This window comes from Eumetopias jubatus, unplaced genomic scaffold, assembly GCF_037043125.1.
Source record: "Eumetopias jubatus isolate StellerSeaLion01/CBP00866 unplaced genomic scaffold, mEumJub1_p1.0 scaffold_7, whole genome shotgun sequence".
Lineage (NCBI taxonomy): Eukaryota > Metazoa > Chordata > Mammalia > Carnivora > Otariidae > Eumetopias > Eumetopias jubatus.
This window is the reverse complement of record NW_028274813.1, coordinates 122476088-122497134: the sequence shown is the minus strand read 5'-3', so window position 1 is coordinate 122497134 and position 21047 is coordinate 122476088. Positions and strand designations below refer to the sequence as shown.

General features: G+C 51.8%; 1 protein-coding gene across 5 annotated transcripts in view; it reads right to left on the bottom strand.

Moving 5' to 3' along the window:
* Window positions 1–331: 331 nt before the first annotated feature.
* Window positions 332–21047, bottom strand: part of CRTC3 (CREB regulated transcription coactivator 3) — a 98713-nt gene continuing 77997 nt past the window's right edge. For 3 of the 5 annotated variants that reach the window (XM_088024932.1, XM_088024934.1, XM_028122153.2), the window contains 8 exons: window positions 19863–19948; window positions 18164–18213; window positions 13063–13280; window positions 10200–10498; window positions 5365–5565; window positions 5197–5277; window positions 3805–3907; window positions 332–3497 (listed from right to left, as the gene is read on the bottom strand). In XM_088024932.1, the coding sequence (XP_087881058.1) occupies window positions 3289–3497; window positions 3805–3907; window positions 5197–5277; window positions 5365–5565; window positions 10200–10498; window positions 13063–13280; window positions 18164–18213; window positions 19863–19948 (1247 nt within the window). In that variant the 3' untranslated portion in view covers window positions 332–3288. The remainder of the gene's footprint in view (window positions 3498–3804; window positions 3908–5196; window positions 5278–5364; window positions 5566–10199; window positions 10499–13062; window positions 13281–18163; window positions 18214–19862; window positions 19949–21047) is intronic. The other 2 variants (XM_088024933.1, XM_088024935.1) reach the window with 1 other exon arrangement.

Sequence of the window (21047 nt, the reverse complement as noted above, 5' to 3'; positions counted from 1 at the left end):
GGGAGGTGTGGGAGGTGAGGGCCGGGGCAGGGGCCTGCCAGCGGGTGGCAGGCAGTGAGGCGCTGCCGGGCTGCCCTCTGTCCTTGGTCTCCCTGGCTTTGAAGGAACCCTGGGCCCCAATGTCCCGCTCCAGTCTCTCGGGTGCGGGCCCAACGGCGCGTGTACTAGCAGCGCTGGACGGGCCGCCAGAGCCCGGGGCCCGGAAGCCTGCCTGCAGGCCAAGCCGCGCTGCGGGGGTGGGAGGGGGGGTGGGGGGGTCGGGGGGGGGGGAGGCGGACGGCGTGCCACCGGTCCCTCTCTCCGGAGGCTGACGAAAAACACCAAGTGCAGATACGACCTTACTGTGCTGCTTTTAATTACGAAAGATGTAAAACGACGTATTATAAAACTTGGAAGCGACTTTATACAAATTCCAATCTTTAAATATTTTTTTGACAAGGGACCCGGGAGTTAGGACACTGGCGGGAAGTCTGATTAGTTGCCGTGACGGTCCCACCGCGGAGCGAAGGAACCACCTGTGCGTAACGGAGCCAAGCAGAGCGAGCCGGGGACAGCGTCGGGTACGCGGGCTGGGATACGGACTAGCGTACACAGGGCTTCAGCTCGGCTACTGTACAGTAGCCTGAGGAGAGATGAAACACGACAGAGGAGAATTTATGGTGGTCTTGGCGTTGATCAGAAAAATTTTCTCCTAACACTGTGTGTCCTAAAAACCACAACGGTACAGAAAAAAAAAAAAAAAAAAAATGGAACACAGATAGGTTTTTAGTTCGATACTGTTTAACTGCTTAGTAAATGACAGTGGTGCGGCCGTCGATTTCCTGTCACGAGACGAAAGAGCAGAAGATCATTTATTCTGATGCCTGCAGCCGCTTCAGATGCCGAGGACCACGCCGGGTTTGTTGCAAAGGTAGCCGTGAAGGCAGACGTACCCGCTGGGGGTCAGAGTGACACCTGCCCACGGGTGTCCTTGACGCCATGTAAGCAAAGTGGGTTGGATAATGCCCAAAACCTTTTCACAGGAAAAGACTGGACTGGTGGACCTAAGGACAGATTTAATTCAGTGCTAAACCTTATTGTCATCATTATAATCCCCCTGGACAAGTCACTGTTCCCGGGAGCCTCCATCTCCACGAGTCACCGGGAGACTGCCCCGGGGGCAGCGTACTTCATCACGTAAGGTCCCGGGCCCCCTGCTGTAAGCAGGACTGCTGTGCAGACAGAGCTGGACCCCCACCCCGGGTAAGGCACTGCGCAACAAGTGGGTTATGCTGAGACGGCCACTTAAAAAAAAAAACAAAAACACAAAACCAAACTCCTAACATCAGCACCATTCCCTGTGTGAAAGGCCAGGTCAGATTTGGGGGGGCCTCCGACCCAGGAAAGGCAGCATGGAGCTAGCTGACTTCCTTTGGCACACCGGGGAGCTGTGTACCACCACAAGGAACGGGCTTGTACTTGAACGAGTCACGCCCCTCCCGAGATCCTCAGGATAAAGGGATTTGAAAGTTTCACTGGGACCAGGGCTTGGAGCTCAGGCGAGGACCCCGGCTGGATTCAACAGCAGAGATTCGGGGCTACTGTGAGGCTGAGGACTTGGGCCCCAGAGGAAGCTGCAGTGGTGTGCCATCGGGGTTCTTTGGGAGACTGGAGATAAAGTGATCCCTCTGCAGACGGGAATGGGATGAGGTCTGGAGAGGTTAAGAGCCCAGAATCCCGTTCCAGACTCTTCTTGCCATGGGGCGCCGTCGCGTCTGATTCAGACCTGTGCGGTAGAGCCTTGCTTCTTTGGGCAGGGGAGTCTAGTGACCTTCAGCCACACTCCTGGTGTCTTCTGGAAGGGCAGTGGCTGTCTGGGCAAAAGTTCCAGCGTCTTTCATCTCTCCCTGAGCGCTCCTGTCCTCCCCGTGCCCACATCCCGCCCCACTGCCCAGACCCCTCCCCAGAGGTGCTCAGAAGACAGTTTCCACCCGCCTGTTCTGGAGCATGCCCTTGAGGAGACGGGGGCCCGGTCTCACCGTGGAGTTGGTCACCTAGTGTTAGAAGCGTATTAAAGTGCATGCCTAGCTTAACCACAGGCACAAGTGTTAGAAAAGCTAAAGCTCTGAGATTTGGCAAGGAATGGGGCTAGCTAAAGATTAGACTGCCTTGCAGCCAGGCAGATTCATTCATTCATTTCTCCCGTTTGTTCATTCACGCCTTCAGGGCGCAGTAACACAGCACCTACCCAGTGCCCGCACTTGTTAGGCGCTTGGGGTTTGGTAGCGAATAAGGCACAGTCCCTGCGCTCAAGGAGCTTCCGGTCTAGCGGGGCTACATGAACACTCCTGCTGCACAGAGAAACAGCTCCCCCCGCCGCTGCTCGGCGGCCGGAGGGTCTGACCCGGACCCCAGCATCCCCGCAGCCGGCCTGTGGAGAGGGAGGCCTACGCTGGTCTGGAGCTCATCTGGAAGACATCGCCGGTCTGCGAGAAACCTACGGCCTTCCTCTCTTCCCACCCCCCCCCCACCCCACCCCCATCGAGAGGAAGCCCTTTTCTCTTCAGGCTCGTCCATCACCGGGGGACTGGTTGTTGTTTTTTTTTCAGTGACTGAATAAAACGGTCCTCCTTTCCCCTCGTCCACAGGAAAAGGTGTACTGAAGCAGCAGAAAGGAGATTACATACTCGGGAGAAAACAAATGAGCGTTCAGTTTGCTTAACTCAAATCAGTTCTTGAAATCGTGGTAAAAATTCTTCATACTGGAATTAAGGCACCTGGGCGATCCTGGCACGTGTGGTCAGCGGCGGGCAGCTGCCGAGCCAGGCCGGCGGCAGCGGAGGACACACCGTGGTGCTGTGGTACCGCTGCTCGAAGCTGAGCCAACTCCCGAAGGCCTGCAGCCCCTCCCTGCCTCGCAGGCCAGGCCCTCTCTTCAGTGTGGACTAAGATCAGTGGTTCTGAGCGCCTCACAACACTACCGCGGCCTGTTCCACGGTTCTGCTCTACTTTTACACATCGACGGACTAGACGGCCAAGGAAAGGATGTCCTGGTCCCGGTGACGAGGGAGTCATCGGAAGCTCCGAAAGCAGCCCGCTTGCCCGAGGGCCAGGGCACAGCTCCGCTGTCGGCAGTGAGCCATGGGGTGTGAGATGGGGCCTCGTCGGAGAGCTAGGAGCCACGGACTTGGCTCCTTCCGTGTCAGGAGCCCGAGATCACTCAAGCCCTGGGGGTGTAGCTGGCTCCGTGCCCTGCCATTCTAGCACCGCTCCTGCAGCAATAAACGCTCCTGGCCCATTCCATTCTGCTCACAGTCGGTCGGCTCGAAACGTCTCTTCCACAGAGGGGTCAAGCAGGCCCATGCTGGAGTCACTTAACATGTTGAGTCCGTCCAGGCTCAGGGGTTCAATCTGGAGCTCTTCTTCCAATGGAAATGGAGTGTCCATGTTCAGGCCGACCTCGGGCATGCCCGCCAGCGCACTGCTGAGGTCTTTGAACAGGCTGGTACTCGAGTCTTCTGGAAGGAGCAGCAAGAGGGGGAAACGGTGCAGGTTAGGAGGCATGTACAACAGACGACATCCCCGCAAACGCCGGCACTGTCATCTTCCAGCCAGGACAGCGACGGCCCGCGTCCCCCCCCCCCGCCCCAACTCCCGGCGTCCCCGCCAGGACAGGGATCGCCTGCCTTTTGAAAAGCTAAACTTGAGCTGGGGGACTTTCATTTCTTTGCTTTATATGATGTTTAAACTCTCTTACAATGGCATCTGTAAAAACGCAGCAAAACACAAACAGTACAGTAGAGCTGAGGAGTGGCCCACACTCACCTGTCAGGATGGCGTTGGGGAAACCCCCGCAGTTGGAATACAGGTTTGGTCTCAGATGAAATGAGTCCTGCGGTTCTCGGAGACCTTGCTGCACCAGAGGCACCTGGAAGCATCAGAGGTCACACCGTAAGGAACGATCTCTGCTTTCGAGGAGTGAAGAATGCAACATGCATGGAACTGTCCTGGGTCCCTTCTCTCCAGGATCCCGCACAGAATATTCCTCTCAGGCAGGCAGGCGCTGGGGTGGAGGAGGGCTCCCCGAGGCCCACCGTGTGGGTGACTCGTCCCCGCTCACACACAGCCCGGCCCACTAAACCACCTGAAGAGGCACCAACGGTCACGGTCTCTGTGGCCCCTCTGGTCCCACACCCCCCTCCTTCCCAGCCACACCGAGGCCTTTGGAAACACCGTCTGTGGGAACCCTTCAAAGGCTCCTTCTATAACCAAGGAAGTGATATGACCAAGGGGCTCTTCTGCCCTTTGGTTTCTAGAAAAATGAGGCAGGGGGGCCCCTTCCTTCTTACGCTCAGAGGGAGGAACCTCAGGCAGTCCCCTCTCCGTGAGACAGCCTCTGGGACGACTGGTGAGGACTGGGGCCTATCTTAGGTGCCTTTCCAGAAATTAATACTCCAAACTCTTTTTTTAACCTTTCAAAAGCAGGCATTTCTACCATCTTTCAGGGAGATACTGACTCATCTAAACTCAACGGACTTCTTCAGAAAATGAGAGGCAGGGACTACTGGTTTATGCCATGAGTCTTCACCACGGCCCACTCAGGAAACCTCTGTCTTTATTTCTTTTACCGTTGTAATTATTATTAAGATCTGTAAAATGCTCAAACTCCTTCCTTCTCTCCTTAATCCATCCTAGAGCCCAATCCATACTCAATGGACACTATAACATCTAGAGATATTTTAAATGGTCCATGTTAGGGAGAACCTAAAAAGCCAAAGGAAGGGGTTGAATGAAAGTACCTGAGGGAGGGACGTCTGGCCCCGGCTGGACCAAGCTCCCCTGGGAAGCCACACTGGGCCGGCTCCGGCAGCCAGGCCCGTGGGCCCAACCCCTCCTGCGTCTCAGTCTCCTCCGCAGGACAGACCAGTGGACTGTGGTGGTCCCTTCTGTCTGAGCCATTCCACAGTTCTAGAACTAGACTGTCATCAGAAATCTTCTACCACTTGTTCAAAGAGTTCCTCTGCAGAGCCCTGACACCAAATAAGGCAGCCAGCACCGGCACTTGGGGGCTAGGGGAGACTGCAGGCTCCCTTAGCGGCTGAGCCCACCTGAAATCCGGGCGATGGGGTACCTAGTCTATTTGGTGTGGTGGGTTCTACGCCCTGAGCAGCCTGAACAGTGCAAGTCCTGCCCCGAGGAAGAGGGATGTTCGCTCACCTGTTGAGGGAAGGCTGGGCCTGGCCTCATGGACTGCTGGTCAAAGCTCACATCTGGGAAGAAGCTGGTCAAAGATGAACCCTTCAGGGAATAAGGAAGGGAACGTTTAGCTCGGAACTTGGGGCAAGTAAGTGTTCCCTTGTGACCGGGGTCCCCGCTAGGACCCACCTGGGCCATGAGGAGCGGGAAGCCGGACGGAGGCAGGGATGAGGCGGCCTGGGGCTGCTGAGCAGGAGGCTCCTGGGCAGGGGGCTGCTGTAGGCGAGGCTGGGAGAGGTCCTGGGGGGCGGGGTAGGGGGGCGGTGGGGACACTTGAGCTTGAGCTTCTGTGGGCAGGAAGGAAAGTGGGCTTCGATCTGAGGACACCATCTGTAAAACAAAGCCACTAATCAGCTTCGACTGGCGTTTCTAAGTGGTAAGTCCTTTAAGATTAGGAGGTGTCAAAGTGAGGGAAAAGCCTGAGCCCTTCTTCCCCGGGGTACTCTGTGCGATGCTCCCCGAAGCCTACTTCTTACTTCTGCTCTTTCGAAGTGATCTTAAATCTCACTTCCTCAGCAGACATTTCCCATTCAATGACAATTTCTATTGTCTTAAAAAAAACAAAACAAAAACACCCGTCAATTTAGCCAGTGACCTCCGTGAAAATCATGTTTGTTTTTTTAAAGCCGTAACGTCTGGTTTAAGATGGAAGACTGAAGAAAAAAAAAAAAAAAAGAACTTAGTTAGCCCTACTGTCTCCCAAACCTCGATTAAAAACAACTAAAACAACATTAAACAACAGGAGATATTAATGAACAACACTTTGAAAATAAGTAAGACTAAAATGCTAATAAACAGCACAAGGACAGAGATCATGGGAAGGAAGAAAGTGGCAGCACGGTTTGGAAAATGAAAAGCAACGGCCAAGCCGGGGCTGGGTGAGTGGCGCTGGGAAAGACAAGAGGCGGCTGGGGGGTAAACCAGGAGGCAACCGGACTCCCGTCCCGGGGCGGACAGGGCGGGCTGAAGAGCCGGGAGGAGGTGCGGTGAGGCTTCACAGCCCTTGCCCGTGGCGAGCCTGGGGGCGGCAAGAGGGCAGAGCTGAGGGTCTGCGGGCAGGACACAGCAAGCCCAGCGGGTGAGGCGCTTCACTGGAAACGCAGCGTGCAACAGAGCTCACCACTGAATCCTGAGGCCTCCACCTTTCTTTCCCAACCTGACTCGCAGGAGGCTGGAGTCTAGGTATGCGCCAGTGCCCTCTGGGGATCTGACCAGCCCGAGAGACAACTCTGAAACTTGGGGCACCAGAGGCTCCCCAGGGAAATGGCCGAGCTGGATCAGTGTACAGTGAGGACCATGCTCAACAAGCCCACCCGTCTACGTGGTGTTTCTGTGTCCTGTTCTTAAAGATGAGCGGAGCACCGAAGATCACCAGACTGTGAGGAAAGCATCTGCATAGAAATCAGAGACCAAGGCAGACGTACAAAAAAAAGAAACTTGGAGAGGTCTGTGCAGGAAGAAGTCGTCATGAAAAGCAAAATTATCAGGTCCCTGGGTGGCTCAGTAGGTTAAGCTTTCAGCTTAGGTCGTGATCCCAGTGTCCTGGGATCGAGTCCTGCATCTGGCTCCCTGCTCAGTGGGGAGTCTGCTTCTCCCTCTCCCCGCCCCCCGCTCATGCTTTCTCTCTCTCACAAAAGTAAATAAGTAAATAAATAAAAATCTTTTTAAAAAAATCAAAATTATCATTATACTATTTAGTCTATAACAAATCCTTACCTGTTAAAAATACATAATAAAATATTTGCAATGTGTATCTCTATATACATATTTTTTCAAAGTAGGGATGTGGATGAAATAAGATTACAAAAATGATGATTGATAATTGTGGGCGCCTGGGTGGCTCAGTCGTTAAGCGTCTGCCTTCGGCTCAGGTCGTGATCCTGGAGTCCTGGGATCGAGTCCCGCATCGGGCTCCCTGCTCAGTGAGGAGTCTGCTTCTCCCTCTGCCCTTCACCCTGCTCATGCTCGCTCTCTCTCTCTCTATCTCTCTCAAATAAATAAATAAAATCTTTAAAAAAATGATAATGGTTGAGGCTGGATGACAGGTATAGAAAGATTCATTCCATCATATTCTCTTACTTTTATGCAACTTGGAAAACTTGTTACAAAAAATAAAAAGAAACCAGAATGAAAATTACCCCTGAAAACCTCAGAGAGACGAAAAAATGATACTGCATCCATAGGATGAGTACAGTGCTATAAAAAGGAACACTCACTTGGAGGATAAAAGAGAATTCTTGGCAATTTAAAAGTATGAGAGCAGAAAGGAAAACTCGACATAACAGCAGGATGATAAAGGTGAGAAGCTCTCCCAGAAAGCAGGGTGAAAAAAGATGAGAGAAAAGAGAAGAATGGAAAAAATAGGGTATGAGAGGAAATGTACAGGCAGTCCAACATTCACAGAATACGAGTTCCAGAAAGAGAGCACAGAGAAATCAAAGGGAAGAAACCATCCAGGAAGTAATTAATGAAGATTTCCCAGAAATGAAGGATGACAGGAGTTTCCAGATTGAGGAAACCCACCAAACATCCAGACTCATGTGACCCTGAAGTTTTGGAACTCTGGGGAACAAAAAGAAGATCCTACAAGCCTCCAGAGGGAAAAAAGTACATTTTGTTCAAAGTATTAAAAATTGGAATGGCACTGGATTTCTTAGTAGCAACTCTAGAAACTAAAAGGCAAAGAATTAATACCTTCAAAATTTTAAGAGAAAATTATTTCAGATTTGAATTCTGTGTCTGGCCAATTATGAGTTAAATGATGGGTAGAAGGAAGACATAGTTGAGTCATGCCAGGCCACATGCACTCTTTGCTGGAAATCTACTGGAGGGCTTTTTTTTCCCCCCTTGTTTTGTTTTGTTTTAAAGATTCTATTTATTTATTTGAGAGAGAGAGAGAGCACACGGGCAGGCGGAGAGGGAGAAGCAGACTCCCCGCTGAGCACGGAGTCCAATGCTACACGGGGGCTCGATCCCACGACCCTGGGATCATGACCTGAGCTGAAGCCAGATGCTTAACCAACTGAGCCACCCAGGTGCCCATGGAGGGCTTGTTTTTTTTTTTTTTTTTTAAAGATTTTTTATTTATCTTTTGACAGAGAGAGACACAGCGAGAGAGGGAACACAAGCAGGGGGAGTGGCAGAGGGAGAGGCAGGCTTCCCGCGGAGCAGGGAGCCCGACGCGGGGCTCGACCCCAGGACCCTGGGATCACGACCTGAGCCGAAGGCAGACGCCTAACAGCTGAGCCACCCAGGTGTCCCCAGAGGGCTTGTTTTTAAACGTATTGAGAGGAGATCTACCCAACTCCAAGAGGTGGCGATAGGACAAGCGATACACACATAGAAAACCAGACTCACAGAGTAAAACATCCATCAACTCCCAGGAGAAAAATATTTTTCATTTTGTTATTTCGTGGAATATTAAATGGTTCAACTCTGGCTATCGTAACCGGGAAAACACTAAACACTGACTATTGCTTTCATCAAAATTATAACAAAGCACAGTATGAATGAGGAGGAAATGTGTGTGTAGGTGGGTGGGGTTTGGGGAGAGGTGAAAGAGAGCCGTAACCTGATCCTCCACGGTAGGATGTCATCAGGTAATACCTAACACTAAAAATCCAGAACAAAACAAGCATGAAATAACATGGATATACCAAAGAGATTAAAGTGGTGGAAAGGAGCCATCTCTAGGGAGTGAGAAATACGGTGCGTCGGGGAGGGGAAGACAATGTTGCTTCATAACAAGCCCTTTAGAACTATCTGACTTATTAACCTATGTGCACCGATAACGCTGATTTTTTTTTTAAGTCTTAGTAATTAAGCAAACAAAAAAAATGGAAACGTCTGGAAAAGGATGCTCTCTGTGCCTACAGCGCTCCTGAAAATGTAGCCAGAAAGCAAGAGTAGTATTTTTTACATCCTCTAAAATAACCTTACCAAAGAAAAGTAAAGGCAATCCAATAACATAAAAAGAACCATTAAAAAAACAATTATGAAATACCCTCTCACCATCTCCCGAAAGGGATTACTCATGTTAAGAGTGACTAATAACTGGATCTGCTAACTCCTTCCGTTGTGTTCTGTCAACTCTTGCTTGCTAAATCATGACTCATTTATAGTGAGGCGGGGAGTAAATGATGTCACAATGTATCCAGGGAGGGACCAATAGGTTGAAAATATATTCATTGATGATTATGGTAAGAGCCACCCCAAGAGCGCAGAATAAAAACGAAGTCAGGAAGACAAAATAGGATGTTTTGACATCTGAATTTCTCTAACAGGCTTGTGACTTCAAAATGTGCCCCTTTCTTTCTTTTTAATGCTTGGTTTTATTTTACTTTTTAAGCTCTATACCCAACATGGGGCTTGAACGCATGACCCCAAGATCAAGAGCCACACGCTCTACCCACTGAGCCAGCCAGGTGCCCCAAAATGTGCCTCTTTCTAAACAGACTTATTTAGGTCCTTTTACGGAGGACCCTGATCCTTATTATACCCCTATCCCTTCATGAGCAATAAAAGCACTGCTTCTCAAACCTGTAGGCGTAGTTAGGGGAGAGGTCTAATCCAATACCAAAGCTTCAGGAAGGTATTAAACGTCTTCTTTGGCTTTCCCCTGTGGCTTAAAATACTCACAGACTCAGTTATTGATAATTTTCCACACCAATTTTAAAGCCCCAGCCTGGTCACCCCCAGCCACCTTAGATGCGTCTGGACCGTGTTCTCTACGCCCTGCCTGGCCCGCAACGCCAAGGTTTGTGAGTCAGTGACTGCAGATCGTGTTGTTTGCGCAACAGCGATCATCGCCACAAACGTGCTGTGAGGACAAGAGTAGGGCTTCCTGGGCTATTCCCACTTGCTCCCTCCGGTCTCACGGGAGACCTCGGGGACTACACCAGCTGAGGGGGGCCCAATCCAGGCCCCACAGGCCTCCCCCCGTTGGGCTGTGGGTTTGCTCTCACCTGCGCCGCAGGATAGGGGTTCAGAGAGCTGGTGGCCGAGAGCTGTCTGCTGAAACCCTGCTGCGCTTCGGGGCCGGGAGAGAGCGTGAGCGGGCTGACGGGAGGCTGCCTCCGCCGGGAGGGGCCGCTCAGGGCTGTGGTGGAGAGAGACGGGTTGCTGAGGGAGAAGAGCCGGAGGGAAGGGTGAAGAGCAGAGGCGCTGGGGGCGGACGTCTGCGGGTGGCTGTTCAGGGAGGAGGAGAGTGCCGTCTTATTGAGCGTGGCCTGGATGGAGGGGTTGCTCCGAGAACCCTGCAGACCTACAAGACAACAAGCGCACAAGTTACTTGCCATGACTGCAGGCCAAATCTTTCCTTTTCCAAAGTCTAAAGAAGACCAAACTTCCTCCCATCCGTATCTGACGATGATTCTGTGTGAGGGGGCAGCTCCCGGGCGGCTCTCCTACTGCGCACGTATCAGAGGTACCCGCGGCGGGGAAGAGACGCGTGCACACGGAGGATGACCGTGAGTCTGACCCATGAGGACACGTGTACACAGCCGCTGGGTGGCAGGGCTAGGTGAACAGAGGCCAGGGCTCAGCCCCCACCCAGCGAAAAGACCCCAGGACTGTACACACATTCTGTTTAGAGCCCCCGAATGCCTCTGTCCCAGGTACCCTGCCCGGACCCTCTGCTGCCTTCTGAGAGTTATGGCTCTGGGGCGCCGCCTCGGGGCACCCTGAAAATACCCTGAACGCCCCAGTCATAGGAAGGGACCCCCTCCCACGTCTCCTGCTTTCTCTCTGCTTTTCTGGCTCCTGAGAATTATTCATCACAGTCTATTCCAATTCACGGAAAATGAAGTTTCTGCTGGGGCTCTGTCTTCTTTGTGGGGAGGGGTTGTGAATTTTAGCGTGAGCTGGAGAGTTTGGGAAACTTTCCATGACACAGCCTGCTCCGTGAGGCCAGGGACCGTGTCCTGTGTCCTCCCGGAGCCTTGGCACGAGGCCTGGCACAGAGTGGCTTCGCTCTGTGACTTCATGATGCTTCTGTGTACCTCAGAAGGCAATGCCTGTGTTTCACAGTTCAGCCCGTCATCCTGGTACCAGCCGCCGGGGTGCGTACAACTGTGTGTTCTTTCATGTTCATAAAAAACTAGGTGTTCGGTAAAAGTTACTACAATGGAGCAAGGACAAAATAAAGCATTTTTTGCTGGCAAGTGATTTTTCTAAACACAGGAATGATGTGTCTGATAAAACCCTATGCAGCTGTCCCACAGTACAACTCTCCATGGATCCGGCCAGCTTGAGTCACAGTCAGAGCTAAACATGTGAGCTTCAGTTAAGAAACAAAGCCATGGGGCGCCCGGGTGGCTCAGTCGTTAAGTGTCTGCCTTCGGCTCAGGTCATGGTCCCAGGGTCCTGGGATCGAGTCCCACATCGGGCTTCCTGCTCTGCGGGGAGCCTGCTTCTCCCTCTCCCACTCCCCCTGCTTGTGTTCCCTCTCTCGCTGTGTCTCTCTCTGTCAAATAAATAAATAAAATCTTAAAAAAAAAAAAAAAGCAAGCAAGCAAGCAAGCCACTCATTCAGAAGGAAAGCTCAAAGATGTCTGTACAACTTTGTATACCATGCATTTTAAGGAATGCCTAGAAACTATAAAGCCTTGATACTAGTTCTGGACAAAATGATGCTTTTTTGAGGAAAATACACAGCGATAAACATAGGATTTTCAGCTGAAGCGAAGTGGCGAAGGCCACCCTGGAGAATGGTGGCTTCCCCAAGACCCCAGGGAGCTAAGTGTTGATGCTGTGTTACTTATGTGATCTCGGATGTCTTTGTTCATACAGAATTTACCAGGACACTTGGTAGAGCAGCAGGATAATAAAATGACCTAAGTGAGTAAGTAGAGGTTATCTCTAAAATCAATTCTTCAAACCTAAAATTATGTGGGACAATGGCAGTGCCACTGCAAGCTTTAGAGAACCTTCCAGATGACGGCTGTAAAGGGGACTTCTCTCCTGTGAGTGGTGGATTCTGATTTGTGTGGACAAGTCCTGTTGAACCCAGAGTGGAAACCAGCAGGCATGTCCCCCTCTGATGGACCATCACTGGCAACCCCTTCCCAAGGAAATGGTCTACACCACAGCTCTTTGAACTGGGACAGCCGGGGGCTGGACCGCAGCACTGGGAGTAAGAGATCAACGCCGGCCTCAGACATCTGCAAGAACGTCTGTCGAGACACAAGTAAACTTAGTCGTGTTTCAACATGGGGTCTGAGCTGCGGGCGCTCAAACTCGGTACAGTAACACCCAAGTCACATGGGCCGCAATTTCATACAGCCACATGCTGACTCTTAAGCCCTTCTGAAAATCTGAACCAGTGATTTTAAACTGTGGTAGATTTCTATTTAATATACCTATCTATGGAGTATAAAATGTTTTCATCACATCTAGTATAAATGTTCTAAAATTCAAAATATTCTCTTCTGAAATCCAATGGGAAAGCAGAGGGATCCAGAGAGAGAGCTGCAGTGATAAACCATCATCCCATGCTGATAAGAGCCACTAACATTGTTCAGTGAACACAGAATGGAATGGACGCTTTTTTCTTGACTCTCGCATCTTACTCTCCAAGTCCCAGGACACCTGGGCTGGTGAAGACAATAAAGAAGGAGGTCTAGCAGAGCGTCCCAGAGCTCATGGAATCCAGCAGAAACAGACCACCAAAGTGAAATGTCAGCAGGGTCAAGGGCTCTAAGAATAGGTACATAGCTATCTCTAACTCAGAGGCAACCATTCTCATTCAGTGATTCACTGGGGGCCACCTATGATTAAGCCACCAGGGTACGTACGTGGGCACGTTCTCACAGAGCGGGGGACACTTACCAGAAGAGCTTCTTATGCCCAGGTGAGTCATAGCAGCTGGCAGGTTGCTCACACTATTCCCCACACTCATACTACCAAAGACGTGGTCACTGGTGTCCAGTGAGGTTGGCACGGGTGCAGAGTAGTGGAGGTTGGTTAGATCTGGCAATGACCCCCCGGTGTTCAGGGTCCCCAGAAAGGGTGAGAGGCCTATGTTTTGACCGTTGTGGGGAAAACCACTGAAAAAAAGAGAGAGAAGTGTTACTTTCTAAAGTGCATTTGGTTGCTGGGGAATAGAACAGACTTGTCAAAGAAAGGCCGTGGGTATCAAACATCCAAGTCCTTATGTAGGCTTGGACTCTCCCTCGTTCTGAGACCTTGCATCCTCGGCTTACCCTCTCTGAAGGGCAACTGCCTTACCTGTTAAATCAGACTAAGGACGTCAGCTGTGCCTACTTTGCAGAAATATCTTCCGAGACCAGATCAGACTATGGGTGTAAAGTTCTCTGAAAATTATAAAGCCCTACATACAATGTGAGGCACTGCTTTATATTTGTACGCTTCTTTTTGCTAGACTTTAAAAAGTATCTCTCCCATACACACACACACACAAGTCTCTCTGCATCAAGCAGATACTTCCAAGATATACCTGGTTACAGTTTTCATCAATTTTAAAGTGAGAAAGAGATGTTAGCATTCACTTATCCGCTGTGTGCCAGGCACTGGGCTGAGTGCTGGCGGTACAAAGACCAAGGAGCCAGGCATGTGGGTTCACGGTCAGGCCCACCCCTGACATCTGCAGGCCTGGAGGAAGAGTGTGCACGGAGGCCCACATACCATCTGTTTAAACTTCTAAAAGTTATGAATCAAATGAACAAACCCTTAAATAAACTATGTTCTATGTTTCTGCCCTGACAAATTATACCTCCGTAAGAGCCTGGAAGGCCAGACTGAAATGAAGAATCCTCCGGCTCCTGGACGTTCTGCACGGGGACACAGGGGAGGTGGCCATGGTCCTCAGCCTGCTCCTCACCACAGGGCCCCCGTGCAGCTATCCCAGCCTATAGGCCAAGCCCTGGCCACAGTCCACGTCCCCCCGGCCCGGTGCCCCTCAGGCAGATGGTGTGGTCCCCAGTGGCCCCTTGGACTCCAGACTCCACGGGAGCAGGGTCTCTAAAGTGTGGGCTCTGGGAGGAGCCGCCTAGCCCAGGTCTCAGGGCACTGCTCTTGGAGTTCATGGGCAAGTAGGAGAGACAGAGAGGTGGTAAAGCAAGCACTTGCAATGTGGAAGGAAGCATGCGGGGCCAGGGCCGATGGGGGTGGGATGACCATGAGGGACAAGAGACGCGGGAGTTGTCAGTGTCAGGCTGGGCTGGGAAAGTTAACAGTTTACCAAGCACCTGACAGGGGGGCTCACGCTTCAGGGAAGCAGCCGGGCGTGGCCAGGGCGTCAGGGCAGAGCCAGGAAGGGGTGGGGAGCAGGAGATGAGATTAGAAGGGGAGTGAAGTGAGCAAGGGTAAGATGATGTGCTGTTCTGAGAGTCCGGATCAGGGACTGGGGGAGGTAGGGAGCCCAGTGTAAGCTGGAGAATGACCCTTCAGAAATACCACTGTGGACACGGCGTGGAGGACAGCGTAACGGAGCAGACAGTGAGGCAGCGATGGGCCAGGCCTGACCCAGGGAGAGAGCAGTGAGGGGAGGGTAATGGATTCCGCCGAGGATGCTGCCGTCCACACAGCACCTCCCAGGGACCAGCTGCAGGCATCAGGGCCTCAAGAGACTCGGACAAGGCAGGGAGGCAGCCCCGTGGCACAAGTCTGTAATGCAAGGACAGAGCCTGGCGGCGTGAGGTGTGCAGGAGCTAACCAGCGGGCTGGGAGGCTCCCTGGGCTGAGTTCGAAGACCCAGAGGGTCTAGGTGGGAAAACCACTTCAGGCAGAGCTCATGGCACGGGCAAAGCTGGGAAGTGTGAAACCGCACAGCATGCTCGAGGAATTTAGATACGACAGGAAATACGGCAGGAAGGTCAAGTTCAGGAGAGGCGGTGGTGAGGGCGCTGGTCCTGGGCAGGTAGGCAGAGACCACACGAGGCTCGGACTGACAAGGAGCCAGGGGAAGGCTGGAAGCAGGAAAAGACACAACACTTCTGAGGACCATGTGGCTAAGGGATGGGGGAGGTTAGGAAAGGCCCAGGGGGCAGAGCCTGGGGGCACAGAGGTGAGTGGGGGCTTTTGCCGCTCAGGAGTCCGAGGAGACACAGGAGAGCATGGGGATGGAGTCGAGGGACGCTGAAGGCACTACTGGAGAGGGCCTCCTGATCTTCCGGCATGGGGACACTGGCCTAGGGACACCGAGGTGTGTAAGCAGACTGGGGCCGCGGGTGGGAGCTATGGGGATAACGAATTCTGTCTTAGACACTGAGTTTCCACAGGACGAGAGGACGCGTAACAGGGATGTCTCTTGAGGACAGTTCCCTTGGAACAGTGTGGGTGGAGGCCAGGCCACAGTGGGGCGCGGAGTGGACAAGCAGTAAGGGAAGAAGACTCAAGAGCAAATACTCTTTCGAGAGTGTGGCTAAGAAATTCTGGAAACGAGCAGGAAGTAATTAAAAGGGAATGCAGGGCTAAGGAAGGACTTTTTCTGTGCCAACTCCTCAATAAGTACATTTAAACGCCGCGAGAAAACCTAGTAGAGCAGGCGAGGCTGAACACCCGGGAGCAGGGGGTGGGGGGGGGGGGGGGAGAGGCCTCAGAAAGGCCAGTGCGGACAAGGGCCAGGGAGTGAGTCGGGCGGTCAGCCTTGGCCAGGAGGACACCTGTGTCTCCGAGACTAGGAAGACACACTGGCGAGGGGAATCCGGAGCAGGAGGGAAGCTGAGCCTGCCTCCCTGGTGGCCCCCCTTTTCCTGGTACAGGTAGGGGGGCTGGCAGAACTGTGCAGGCTTGGGGGGACATGGGGAAGAAGGGAAGGGGTCCAATCTGACGGAGGAGGAAGAAAGATTCTGGTGGTAGAAAAACCGAATGTGATACCCTGTCTTTCCAAGGGGCTGGATGTAGGAGATTGGTTATAGGGTTAAAGGTCAAGGACTAGAGAAATGACCTTGAGAAGCCAGAGCTGCTCAGCCTGACAGCGGACAGGCTCTCTGACTGATGGGTGGCAGACGGGAATGAAGGCAGGGGGAGGAAGCGGGGAAGGCAGGGTCCACCGGCACGGAGCAAGGATGGACAAAGTCCCTGGGGCCGGTGCGAACCAGGTCATTGGTGACATTCAAAACAGTTTTCTCTCTGGACGAGAGAAACACAAATCGTAACTTTCCAAATATACCTACAACCTGCCGGAGTCCTCCCTTGAATCTGATAGGAGATAGGTAGTGCTATATCCGGGTTCAAAACCCTCTGATGACATCCGTCTTACTTCACGTCCAGAGCAAGCGGCAAGGGCCTCCTTACTCTCCAGGCACCCCCGGCTCGCAGTCTCTACCCTTGCTGTCCCCCTGCCTGGAGCCCCTGCCCCCTTCACTTCCTCCCAGGTTCTGGGCACACAGCATCTTATCAAGAGAGGGCTTGCCTCTGTTACCGTGCTTTCTTTCTCTTCATGGTGCTTACCAACACAGGACATGTTTGCCTAACTGCTGCTGCCTATCTCTCTCCGCTAGAGCATCAGCTCCTGGAAAGCAGGGATCTGACCTGCTTTGTTCACGGCTCTACCCCAGCACCTGGAATTAGGGGTCAAGAAGTACCTGAATGAATACGAGTCACTGAATGGAACTCTCCCTCTAACCTAAGAGCAAGAAAACAACACTCGGTATCTGAGAAACACCTGCTTTAAAGCTCTGGTCGGGGAGGACGGGTGGCCAAATATTGTGGCCCCGTTCCGGAACGCAGGCCTTCAGAGCACTGATCACTCAACTGTCAGGGTTCTCGAGGAGAATCTTAGCCCTCTCTGTGGGGACGCCCCGCACCCCGAGGTGTGCGGTCTTCTGTCCAGCTAAGCGTCCCGGCGGGCCTTTGGACTTTTTGAAGAGAAGGTCAATCCTCAGCTCAGCTCAGTGGACTCTTCATCGCAGGAGTTTATGTTTAGCCAAAAAAAGAAAAGTAGGGAACACCCTGAATGAACCGCTGTCAAAGACTCATGGAACGCTTTGCTGGGCAAATAATATTTAAGGACGGCCTGAAGGAGATTTATTGCATCCACAGACTTCTGAAGTGTGTGCTCGTCCTCAGAGAGATCGTGCAAGGGTCCCATTTTCAAACCACATTATTCTGGCCCCGGAAGGAGTTGCTGCTTCGGAGCTGGTTTCAGTTCAAGAGGTGGCAGAGCCCTGAGCACACCGTGGTAACCGGCCTCGGGCACACAGTTCCCTCGGGTCCCCAGGGGTCCGTCCTGTCCAAAGAAAGTTCTTCCAGGCAGCCATGGCCCAGGAGCAGCAGCTCCTCCCCGGCGAGCACTGCTGTGCACCCCGAAACCCATGCCCCGGGGCAGACGTGGGTGCTGCATTAGCTCTCAGCTCCCCCCACCCGTCCTTTGTCCCAATCTCCTCACACGCTTCCTCATCCATGTGGCTACCATGCCTATCTTTGCAAGCTGTCTGCAATTGCAATCTTCCAGGGAGTAGAGCTGAACGCTACTAAATACGCTGAGTAGTGGCTTCGTAAGCATTTTCTATATTTGCAAATTTTCCTTTACTCACCTTCCGCTGATTTTTAAGAACGGCGGTAAAATACACCTGATGGGAAGTTTATCACGTGTCCGTGAACGGTTTTGGTGGCATGCAGCATGTTCACAGACACGCTGTCAATCGGCCACGGGCGCGAGGCTGGTGGCTTCTCTGGGCGCCCCTGCTTCCAGGGCCCGGCTGTGTGTTCACCGATGCCCGGCCATGCTATGCTCTAGTGTATTTATGGCCGTTTTACTTGCTGGCGCCCTTATGTAACTTAATTACTTTAAACAAATGAAAAATGAGTACCAAAGGGAGCTGTTGTTTTGTGAACGTCCGGATGACCTCCAAGTTACACATAACAAGTGAAGTTTCTCAGAGTTTTGGGACAAAGTCATAAGACTTTCCTTCAGGAAAACCTTTGGGAAAGTCTCTGAGCCTCGAACAGGAAGAACATTACTTACTTGCCGCCTCCAACATCACAGGATCGAGGGCGCCCTGACAGGGACTGAATCTGGGGAGAGACACAGAAACCCGGCCTTACTCACTGCAAAGTCAAATTCAAGTTTTTTAAAAGTATCTTTGTGTCTTGCGGCTCCAGTCGGCGCAAGCGAGAGCATCTGCACACAACAGCTACTTCAATTCGGACTAGACTTTTCCTGGCACAAGGGAGGCATGACCTTCGTGAGTTTTCTTAATTTTTGCCTTGTTAATTTATCTTCTAGGTGAATATTATTTCCCTCAAAAAGGCCAATGTTTTATAGAGAGAGTTTCTAAATGAGCATTACTTTTCCAATTGGCCTCAGAGGAAAAGAAGAAAACAGAAAAAAACAGGGTGAAGAAGAAGGAAATTAATGTCAGAAGGAAACACGTATTTCAACTAGAACATAAGCTTCAACAGGGCAGGGTTTTTTATGTTGTTCATTGTACTATCCCTGCAGCTAGAGCACCTGGTGCCGGGGACTCGATAAATAGATGCTGGGGAAAATGAATGTACCACTGACTCAACTCTTCTCCCAGAAATGATTTATGGAGTGCTGCAAATCCCTAAGAAGTAGGGTGAACACCTCCTTCCGGAGAGAGCAGTCCCTGGCACCTGGGGAAGAGTGGGTGCTGCTGCCCTTCCCGCTGGAGAAGATAGGGCCGTCCTCCAATAAAAGCCTCCAAAACCACCTGTGCCTCCCACGGCCACAAGGACAGTGTGACTGTTTCTCCTCTGTTTGGTATGTTAATTTTTTTTAAGTTTATTTAAGTCATCTCTACACCCGACATGGGGCTCGAACTCGTGACCCCGAGATCAAGAGTCTCGAGTACTCTTCCGACTGAGCCAGCCAGACGCCCCGAAGTACGTGCATTTAAAATTATATCTCCCCCTCCCCTCCCAAAAAGACAAAAAACATTATATACATCTTGCTTTTACCAAAAAAAAAAAAAAAAAGGTCCTTTCAAGCCCCCCTTTAAGGCTAATGATGACTTTGATAGATCTGGCAGAAGAAACTGGAATCTGACCATGAGGCAGCACAAACAGTTGCAACAGAGCATCACTAACGCTGGAACAGATGACCTGTTTTCTTTCAAAGGAAACACAGCTTCCCTATGGGAAGAAAGGCCAAGTCAAGTACCATGGGGCCATGCTCCTTCCACAGTGGGTGAGGTTCACAGACAGCTGTGGTGGTGGTCAGCTGTACATGCAAATACTCAAGAGCCTCAGAGAAATCACAGAACAGATGATTGACTTACTGACTCCCTGAGGACTCAGGTCAAATACCCTTCATCAAAGAAACGGATATCTGGTAAACCAGCAATTCCGCACAGAAGCTGGTGACGGGGAGAAGGTTTGGCTCTAAAACAGAAAAATCTGCCTATGACTGGTCACAGGCCTCAGAGCTTTTAAGAACATGAATGAGGAGTCAAGGACGGATAGGTTCTTCTGCATGAGTAAATTCACATGAAAATTGTAAGTCAAGAGATCACTGTACTAATTCATCAAAAAAATTGTGGTCAGTTTCATTTAAACCATCATTCCCTAATATATTCTTTCATCTCTGTCCCCTGACATCCTCACTTCCTTTTTTCTCAATTCTTCTTATTTCTCCCACTGCAAGACTTTACAATGATCTCACAAGTGTAAATATTCAAATAACAAACAGACTGCTCCCCTACCTCCTTGGTCTCCCACAGTTGTTTTGGCAGTGGCTTGGGAACGTTTAACAGATTCTCTTCTTTCAATGGGCCCGGGAAAGATAGCACTAAAGGGGGGGGGGGGGGAGAAAACGCATATTCACTGCATTTAGAAGGCAGCCATCCCACCCTTGGCCAAATTATCTTTGCAAAAACAATGACTGGTATGATACATATGCATTGACCGTGTACTAGAGAAGGGGCTGTGAGCATGTCTGTGGGGACCCCACAGAGGAGTGAGACATGGATTCAGCCCAGGACTGCAAGGAGCAGCGAGAACCCAAGGGTGCAGGGCTGCTGTGGTGTAGACAGGGAAGAGTCGGTGCGGGCCTCTGCAGCCGGGCGGGGCGAAGGCCTTTGGAGGCACAGGAAGAGGGCATTCCTGAGATGGAGAGAGAAGAAAAAAAGGCCTAGAAGCGAGGAAACGGTGGGCAACTATGGAGTCGAGCCGCTCTTCTCAGTGGAGCTTGGCCTAAGTAAAGGACAGGCAGGAGATCAGGTTTAGAAGGTTGAGGCCAGATCAGCGGGCCCCGCAAGCTTGGCAAGGAGAGCGTGGAAGCCGATGGGATGGGGAGGGACCACAGTGGCCCAGGAGGGACGAAATGAGGACAGTCAGGAGAAGAGGAACACCACAGGGGAGACGGGGCGGCCGTGAGGCTGCTTGGTGATGGGCTGGGAGCGGGGCGTGGACAGGAACGGAGAACCCAGAGGGCTTAAGGCAGAGCCGCAGGATGGCCAGCTCTGCGCCGAGGGACCATTCCAGGGTTTTCTGCGTTATCGTTCTCTGTCTGGCCGGGAGAAACGGGGATCATGCCATCTGATCTCAGGAAGAGGGTGCATCACGAGAGACACTGGTGACTGCTTGAAACTACAGATGCTGTCAGGTCTTGGTGAGGGTCACGGCTGCCCCGTCTTAGCCCCACACAGGGCAGTCCGTGCACCCAAGGATAACAGACCCCGGAAAGAAGTCACTTGAAACAGAGACCAAAGTTGCAGAGCAAATTCTGAGATGCAATGCTCTTTACTCGGTGCCAGGAAGACGGCCGTCATGTCTGCCCGGATATTCTGGGGTGCCCCCACGCTCCCAGGTGTCTCTCTTAATCCTGGTATTCAAGCTCTCTTCTGAAGAGCTTATTTGGCCAAGTCAAATTTGAGGTTATAAAGATT